A 9,965-nucleotide genomic window follows, 5' to 3' on the forward strand; every position below is an offset into this window, starting at 1 on the left:
AAACAATATGTGTACTGACTGTTTAATGAGAAACTATTTGTTCTGTAAACCTTCATCTAAAGTGCAATAAAAAAAAATTAAAAAAAAAAAAGACTAGATATTTGATGGTATATCAAAGGATATTATTAACTTTGGGATTATTGTCAATAGGACTGTGGTTATATGTTATTAAAAAATAAAAAATTAAGCTTACAGCCAAGAAAAATAAATAAATGAGTCCTCGTCTTTCAGCAGTACATACTGAAATATTTACAGATGAATTATATGATGTACGGAAATATGCATCAGGTGGAATAAAAGATGTATAGATGAAACAGGATCAAGCTGATAATTTTGAAGCTGGGAGCTGAATAATTCAGGTTCATTGTAGTATTCTAAGTTTATATTTGAAAATTCCCTTATTAAAAAACAGACAGACAGACAGACAGATAAAAGCAGAAGTAGAGCCTTGGAGGCTAAACTCCCCCTGGCTACTCCTGGCATCTCATCCTCCAGGGAGGCCTAGAATCAGTCCCAAGGAACCTTTGGGCTCTTTTTGAATACCCCTGAAAATCACTGCTTGAGCTATTCTAGACTTTATTCTTGAATAAAATATTACCATCAAAATGCTAAATACTTCACCCATGCTATCTCGGCCCCCTGCAGAATCTCCTTTCACAGAACTGAATTTGGCATCATGCCCTAGGTTTTCACTGACACGTGTTACAAGAAACAGCTATACCAAAACCCAGTGCATTTGCTTAGAAATGTTGCAAACACTATCATAAAGAAACTCTGTAACTAGAGAATGTGTTCTATTGTAGAATGGCAATCCTTTCCTCAATTTTCCATATAATTACCTCCAGAATCTCAGTTTCTCACCAAGGAGTACAGAGATCTATCTCCTAGAGATAAACACTACCTGTCTGATGACTACCTGCAGAAAGGCCCTGCAGTGGATGATAATACTGCAAAGAAAGGGATAACACTCTGCTAACAGAAGTTACAAAAGACAGAAAGCAGTTTGGTCTGTTATCACAAGGTGTTACTTTATCATTCTATTGTCCTCTTCACCTTTCATTCAAAATGCTCTTCCTCAGTTATTTCATTCATTTTCACAACTTCAATCCCCAAGTGTTTGTGATGACTTCTGAATCTATATCTTAAGCCCTAATCTCTCTTCCCAGCTCCAAACCACAATGATATATACCATTATACATCCATAGAATGGCAAACATTAAAAACATGACAATGGTGATGATTTCAAAGGTGTGCATGTGTCAAATCTTTCCAAACTGTAAACTTTAAATGTGCGCAGTTTATTATATGTCAATTATACCTCAATAAAGCTGTTTTAAAAAAGAATGACAATACCAACTATTGGCAAGGATGTAGAGAAAACAGAATCTTCAGACATTGGTTGTGGGAATGCAAAATGGTAAACTACTTTGCAAAATAAGTTGGCAATTCCTAAAAAAGTTCAATATACACTTACTATAAGACCCAGCAAGTCCACTCCAAGGTACTTACTCAAGTGAAGTAAAAACATATGTCCACACAAAGACTTTTACTCAAATGTTCATGGCACTTGTATTCATAATAGCCAAAAACTGGAAACAAGCCAAACATCCATCAATTGGTGACTGGATAAACAATTTGTGGTAAAATCATGCAGTGGAATGCTACTCAGCAATAGAAAGGAATTAACTATAGCTACATGCAGTAACATGAATGAATCTCAAAAACATTATGCCAAGGGTACAAAACTAGACACAATAAGGCTATATAATGTATGATTCTACATATGTGAAATTCTACAGAAGGCAAAACTATAGTGATAGAAAAAAGATCAGTGCCATGGGCCATGAATACAAGGTAATACAAGACTATTTGGGGATGAGAGTGGCAGGAATGGTAATGTTCTACATCATGATTGTACTGAGTGAATAATACCTCTATAAAGCTGATTATAAAGCTGGAAAAAAAATTAAATTAATGATTAAAAAAACCGTACTGCCATTGAGTCGATTTCGACTCATAGCGACCCTATACGACGGAGTAGAACTGCCCCAAAGGGTTTCCAAAGAGCAGCTGGTGGATTCGAACTGCTGACCTTTTCGGTTAGCAGCCAACCTTTTGGTTTGCAGCCGTAGCTCTTAACCACCGTGCCACCGGGGCTACAAATTAATGATAGTCACCAGAAAAAAACAAAGAAAAACCCCGTTGCCATCGAGTCGATTCCAACTCATAGCGACACCACAGGACAGAGTAGAAATGTCCCATAAGGTTTCCAAGCAATGGCTGGTGGACTCAAACCGCTGAAATTTTTGGTTAGCAGCTGTAGCTCTTAACCACTGTGCCACCTAGTCACAGTTGTCATTTATTGAGTCCTTACTGTATGTCAGGTAACTGTACCATGTACTGCTGTTGTTGTTAGGTACCATCGAGTTGGCTCCGACTCATAGTGATCCTGTGTACAACAGAACAAAATACTACCCGGTGCTGCGCCATCCTCACAACCATTGTCATGCTTGAGCCCATTTTTGCAGCCACTGTGTCAATCCATCTCATTGAGGGTCTTCGTCTTTTTCGGTGACCCTCTACTTTACTAAGCATGACGTCCTTCTCTAGACAATGATCCCTCCCGATAACATGTCCAAAGTATGTGAGACATAGTCTCGCCATCCTTGCTTCTAAGGAGCATTCTGGCTGTACTTCTTCCTAGACAGATTCTTTGCCAACACCATAATTCAAAGGAGTCAATTCTTCTTCAGTCTTCCTTATTCAGTGTCCAGCTTTCACATGCATATGAGGTGACTGAAAACACCATGGCTCGGGCTAGGCATACCTTAGTCTTCAAGGTGAAATATTTGCTTTTTAACACTTTAAAGAGGTCTTCTGAAGCAGATTTGCCCAATGCAATGCATCATTCGACTTCTTGACTGCTGCTTCCATGGATCTTGATTGTGGATCCAAGTAAAATGAAATCCAGGTACTATATGTACATTATTCCACTGAATCCTCTCAATCGGCCATTCACTGAATCATCCAACAAAGAGTTTTTGAGTACCTATTAGGTGTCAGGCACTGTCTTTGTGCTGGAAATATAGTAATGAACAAAACAGACAAAAATCTCTGCACTCAAATTTACATTCTATTAGAGGAGAGTAATAATCCTACAAGGTAGGTACTATCATTACAGCATTTTGCAGTATAGCAAATAGATTTAAAGGTTAAATATTTTGTTCTAGAGCCCAAAACTAGTGTTTGGAAAAGCTAAGATTGAAACTCCAGTCCAGGATTTCTCAACCTTAACACTACTGAGATTCTGAGCTAGATAATTCTTTGTTGAGGGAGGTTGTGCTGTGCATCGTGGGAAGTTTAACAGCACCCCTGGCCTCTACCCAGTAGAGGCTCCCAGTTATAACAACCAAAAATGTTCCCAGACATTGCCAAATGTCCCTTGGAAAGCAATACTGGCCCCAGCTGAGAACCAGTGCTTAGTCTGACATCACAGCCCTTAAAGATACGTTGGTAAGCTGCTCCACACCTGACACTGCCCTGGTTCAGGTCTTGAATTCAGCTCACCTAAGATCTCATAATTAGTCCATCTAGGGCCAGACTCTACTCTCTATCATTTCAACAGCCACACCACTGCCAAAATTAATCTTCAAAATCTTCAAGACCTAAATGAAACGTCTTGGAAACCTCCCTCACTCCCAGTATGCAGAACTACTATAAACCGTTTGTATATACTATATAAACCTCTGTATATATACAAAGTCATTACACTGTCTCCTATTTTAGTGTCTGTCATTCCCACTAATATATGGGCTTTTTAATAGCAAAGGCCATATCTTACTTATGTCAGTATCCCTAGTACCCAGAACAAGAAAGCATTCAAATGTTTCTTAAACAGATTACATACACCATTAAAATGCCTGGATCCCTTTGCTATAAACACATCACCCCCCAAAAAAAGCCTAAATGGCACAGTACAGCTTTAATCAATGTGAATCCTAACCAAACAAATGGGTCCTGTTCCTAACAGGACCTGAAAGGATTCCCTAACTTATAATCCAAACATTATTAAGAGACATACTGAAGTCTTCGGAATTTTCCAAAACTACACAGATATCAAGTTTCCTGATCTTAAAATTCTTGTCAGTCTAGTACAGTTTATCAAGAGCATGAAATAGTACTACATTACTTTGGATCACCAAAGCCCCATTCCACACTAACTCCCTCTTGCCACCAATTCATTTATTGGTTCATTATAGTTTTACTGAGCATCTCTCAGTACTAGAAGTAGAAAGATGAATGAAGACACCATTCCTGTCCTCAAGGAAATAAAAAAACACACACAAAAAATATTAACATTAGAAGATGAGGTGCTTATCTCAACTGTCTTACAGGTGGGTCTGCACTAGCAATTTTCTCAAAAGATAATTCAGCTACTAACATCTATCAGAAAGAATGACTTAACATCAACTATACTAAAATCAAAGTCATACTTTTGGCAACTATTTTCCAAAATGTAATAGGATACATAATAGTCAACAACTCTACATACAGGCCAACTCAATTTGATACTTAAGGCTATATTCAGCAATTAATTCATCTTGAAGAGTTCATCTCAAAGTTGTATCATTTGATCTATTTGATATGGGAATTTCTATGGCCACAGTATTAAACTGATAATAACAGCTATAAAAATTTCTGGCTACCACTATTACATCCTTTCTCTAGAATCCATTTTTAGAGTCTTAACTGGCCTTCCCACACCCTCCAACAGTAATCCCAGAACTGTTTTCCGAGGAAAATCTTGCCCATAAGATCTGTTTAGAGATGTACACTAAACATCCATTCAGGTCAAAGTCATGACCTGATCAGGATCTGACCTTAATCAGACATGCAGATACAAGTCCTCATGATTCCTGACTGAGAATATTAGCTTAAACTCACCGCTGCCTGATGCTTATCAAAACTTAGTTACAAGAAATAATACTCATGGAGAGTTAAGGACTCATTCATTCAATAAACTGTTTTTCCAACTGCCAAGCACTATTCAAGGTGCTAGGGATAAAAAATGAACTGAGTCCCTGTAGCTTATTCATTCCTCTTTACCTCTAAATCAAGCCAAACTATCAGAGATGTATGTCTAAATCACAGATGTATATCTTAGCCCTTTGGAGAATTTTCACTGGCATTAATTCAACTTGGATTGAGAAGCATTAGAAGAAGCAAACTTAAAAAAAAATCACTACTCTATCGTTGAGATTTTGTCCACAAAACCACACAGTGTACCCAGTATGAAGATCAGAGAGAAACTTCTCTCAGATCGAACAGTTTTAAAAAGTTCTGCTTCTCTTGAACAACTTGTGTTTAATTTTATAACCACTATGAATCTGATAATTATTATTTTCATCTTTGCTTTGCTCTACAAAACTCAGCCAAATACGGAACCCACCATTAATAATCGTGCAGTCCTTTCTGGTCTATGTACTAACTTTGCCACTGGTTAAATTATATTATTCTTTTCTTGTTTTTTCTTTGCCTTAGTTTCTTTATTTTTAATTTCCTACACTGCATATAAGAGATGGGAAATAAAAAGTACTTGGTGGGTGCTTTTTAACCTAAAATTTATTAAGTACTTTCTACGTGCCAGGCACTGTACTAAGTACTTTACAACCCTATGAGGATTGGACTATTACTATTTCCATTATACAGATGAGGAAACTGAGGGTCAGAGAGGTTAATGAACTTGCATATGATCTCACAACTAGTATCCGAAGAACTGGGATTCAAATTCAGCCCAAACCATTACACATAGTATATGTACAGACTATCACGGGAGTAAACAACATAGAATATAGGAAGGAGAAGAGGGTGCAAAAGCCCTCACTGAAGATACGATGTTTGAGCTGAGCCTTAAAGGGGGGAGCCTGTCAAGAAGCAAGGAGAAAAGTACTCCAGAGAGAAACAGAAATTGTGTGCAAAAACCCAAAGCAAAGAGAGAATGTAACAAGTTCTGGGAACAGTAAATGGAACACTGAGTTGTTACATTTGGCAATTAACTCATCTTGAAGGGTTCACCAGCAAGTTGTATCATTTAAAATTAGACATGTCTATTATTGAGAACGTCTATGACCACAGTACTAAACTGTCTGGAAAGGTATGTCAGAGTGAAATAAAGGCAGTCCTTTTATATGATTAGGTTACAAAGTCTGAATTATGTTCAAAAAGCAATGGAGAACCACAGAAGGATCTTAAGAATGAGAATTACAAGATCAACTTGCACAGCACAGTGAATGAATTACAAGACATCAGATTCGAGGCAGGGAAACCAGTCAGGAGGCTACTCAAGAGTCTGGCAATGGGACAATGGGAGCTAAACCAGTGCTATCCAAAAGAAATATAATGCAAACCATATATGTAATTATAAATTTTCTAGTAGTCACATTAAAAAAGGTGAAATTAATTCTATTTAGTAACACATTTAACCCAATATATACAAAATATTATTTCACCATGTAATCAATATAAAAAATTAGTAATGAGAAATTTTACATTCATTTTCTTGTACTAACTTGAAATCTGGTATATATTTACAGCACATCTCAATTTGGACATTAAATTTTCATTGGAAATATTTGGTCTATCTTTAACATTTCATAAAATTTACAAATGAAAAAGCAAATTCCCATACTCAAATTGTTCAAAACATACTTCAATGTTTTCCAATAATGAAACTGAGTATCAGTTTTTATATTTAATTACTATTAAATAGAATTAAAATTTCAGTTCCTCAGTCATGACAGCCACATGCTCAACAGCCACATGTGACTACCATTTTGGATAGAACAGGCCTCAAAAGCGACAAAGGAATTTTAGCTGTTGGCATTTTCACCATCAGCATTTCATATCTACCTACTGTTGAAGTTTTCTGTGTACTAACAGCAATAATTTAAAACCAAAAAAACCAAACCCATTGTCACTGAGTCGATTCCAATTCATAGTGACCCTAAAGGACAGAACAGAACTACCCCATAGGGTTTCCAAAGTTGTAATCTTTACAGAAACAGACTGCCGTATCTTTCTCCCAAGGAGCGGCTGGCGGGCTGATCTTTCGGTCAGCAGCCAAGCGCTTGCTTAACCACTGGGCTACCAGGGCTCCTTCAGCAATAACTTATCAAGTATTAACTATGAGAGTAGCCCTGTTGGTCATATCCTTACTACTGTAGCTTACTCTCTCTAGGCCAGTGCCTACACCTGTGAAAACGAATGAATGCACAGAATTGTTATGTAGCACCTGACACATGGAATGCACCAAAAATGTTTGTGAAATGAAAATACGGTCTTCTTCACTACTTAAAGAATAATTCACTAGTATGTCGACTACTTAAGCTCTTTGTTTCTCTCTACTTTCCTACTGTTCAACCATTTCATTGTTTATTAGATTCTATACACAATGAAGGAACCCTAGCAGCACAATGGTTAAGTGCCCAGCTGCTAACTGAAAGGCTGGTAGGTTCAAGCTCACCAGCTGCTCTGGGAGAAAAGGCCTGGTGATCTGCTCTAGTAAAGATTTCAGCCTATGAAATGGGTCAGTTCTACTCTGTCATACAGGGTTGCTATGAGTCGGAACTGACTCGACAGCACACAACAACAAATACAATGAAGAAAGAAAAAGCAATAAGAAAACCTATTTTCAATGGTTTATTAATGGCAGTATAGTATAATGGTTAAGACTTTAAGCTCTGGAGTAAGACTGCTTGGAGTCAAATCCTGGTTCTATCATTTATTAGTTGTGTGATCTTGGGATATTACTTGGCCTCACTGCGCCTCAGTTCCCCCTTCTCCAAATTAATGATAATAACACATACTTCCTTGGGATGCCTCGACGATTATAGAAAATAACACATATAAATCAACTGGCACCTGGTACCTGGCATATAGTAGATGTTCAACAAACACTTGCTTTTTAAACAGAGCTGGTGAAGAAAACGTTGACATTATGGCAAAAGTAAATAAAAAACTAGGATTTTTCAATTACCCATGTCTCTTTCCAACATTCTATTAGATTTTTTTAAAAGGTGTATAAGTAGTACTTTGACGCCCTCAAAACAAAGGTCTTGCATGTAGTTATTCTAACAAAGAAGCTAAATAAAAAACTTCATCTACTGACAGAGTGTACGATTATGCAGTATGGCACAGGTGCAGCTAAGCAAACAGAAAAACATGAAGCAAACTAGGAAGGTATTTGCCTTACCTGCTTTTCCGTTTTCGAGGTGGTTTCTCCACTGTGCCACTCAGTCTACAGACCAAACAGATAAGACAGTAACTAAAAGTAATTCACAAGAACACATCTCTAGGACCTACTGTGCCAGTCTAGAACTAAATGTACCACCCTCTGGAACTACAAGCTCGCTAAGTCCATACCTTACCTTACAAATGCCTTATGCCCAGTTTCCCCTATTTACCAAGACTGAGCAATCCTGGGACTCACTGTTCCTCTATTGCCCGCCCTCTCAGCCCAAAACCTGCTCTGCCTCCTCCTAGTCTTTCATCCTATTCTCAGCCCCTACTCGTCACAGCCCAGATCCCCAAAACCACCCACCTCCACCTACTCATTGTCTGCCTTATCGCCCCCGCAAGCCCCTCTGACCTCCTTTTTCCCGTGCCCACCCCCTCCCAAACATAAACTGCCCCTCCGAGCCCCGCCCCTCCAGACCTGGCGCTCCCCGCATTCCACCGCCCCTCCGCGGGGCGCCCGCGCCCTGCCCCGCCCGGCCCAGCGCCCCCAGCCTCACCCCTCGGCGCCCCTTCCCTCACACGCCCCGCTCTTCTGGCCTCGACGATGCGACCGCCACGCAGCCCGCGCCCCCAACCCTCGGCGCCCCCAAGACCCCGCACAGCCTGTACCCCCGCCCCTCCAGTTTCGGCTCCCCGAAAGCTTCGTGGCCCCAAGCCACTGCCCCCGGGCCCGCTCTCTCGCCCCGCTCGGCCCATCCCCGTTCCTGACCTCCGCACAACCCCCACCCCACCTGGGGACCAGGCGACTCCGCGGCTGCTGTTGCTGCCGGGCTCCTCTGACCATCCGGCTCCGGCTCCGCCGCGGGAGCTGCTCCGGCGGCCACAGGGCTCGCTCGGAAAGCTGAGGCGGCGGAGGCTGGAGTAGGCGGAGGGGCGGGAGGAGGGCCTCGCGCCTCTGCAAGGCTTTCTGCGGGCCCGCCTCATTCGCGCCTCTGCTCGTCTCCGATTGGCTAGAGCCGTTGTGCGGCCGAAAGCCTGGCAGTCGATTGGACATTCCGGCTGTCAAATTCCGCGCTGCCCACCCGGAGGTTTGGTTGAGACTGCAGGTGGCGGCGGAGGTGCTTTACAGAGGCTGCTAGCAGGACTGGGGGAGACCTAAGTGCCACCGTGCGCTCGAAAGCAGGAACTGCAGCTCGGCGCCAGACACCTGCCTGCAGGTCCTCCAGACTCTGCGTCCTTCATCCCACATACCTGCTGGCACCACCACCACCACTGTTGCACCATGCCGGGACCGAAAGGCCATGCACTGTAATTTCCCAAACTCCTCTGGCAGATGAGACAGGGAGGCAGCTCTCCCAATCGAGCTTCCTTTGAACCACCTCGAATGCGATCTCTGTCTGTACATCATAGCTGAAGTGGGCTCACAGCTCACAGCTACTCTTCGTGGAAGATACAGCCAGAAAACTGTAAAAATTCACCAAAATAAAGCCTGGATTGGATTCTCAACCCTTTGCAGGAAAGATCACAAGCTTGAGTGCAGGCTTCCTCTTGGCAGGAGAGTTATTAAATTTTTACCATGAAAGAAAAATCAACACTGCAAACAGAATTGATGCCATAACTAAAAGCAAGTGTTCCATTTTGAAAGGCCTAAACAGAATTGATCTCTGCGTGTGCTAACCGTCCAGTATACTTGAAATAATTGTCATTTTTATATCAATCAATTTTAAAAG

General features: G+C 40.8%; 1 protein-coding gene across 1 annotated transcript in view; it reads right to left on the reverse strand.

Moving 5' to 3' along the window:
- The window catches only part of SCAI (suppressor of cancer cell invasion), a 165,950-nt gene extending 156,792 nt beyond the window's left edge, over positions 1–9,158 (reverse strand). Inside the window, exons 1-2 of the mRNA XM_004375660.2 lie at positions 9,027–9,158; positions 8,252–8,296 (exon numbers count right to left, since the gene is read on the reverse strand). Coding sequence (XP_004375717.1) covers positions 8,252–8,296; positions 9,027–9,079 — 98 coding nt within the window. The 5' untranslated portion in view covers positions 9,080–9,158. The remainder of the gene's footprint in view (positions 1–8,251; positions 8,297–9,026) is intronic.
- Positions 9,159–9,965: the final 807 nt, after the last annotated feature.

This window comes from Trichechus manatus, unplaced genomic scaffold, assembly GCF_000243295.1.
Source record: "Trichechus manatus latirostris isolate Lorelei unplaced genomic scaffold, TriManLat1.0 scaffold00038, whole genome shotgun sequence".
NCBI lineage: Eukaryota > Metazoa > Chordata > Mammalia > Sirenia > Trichechidae > Trichechus > Trichechus manatus.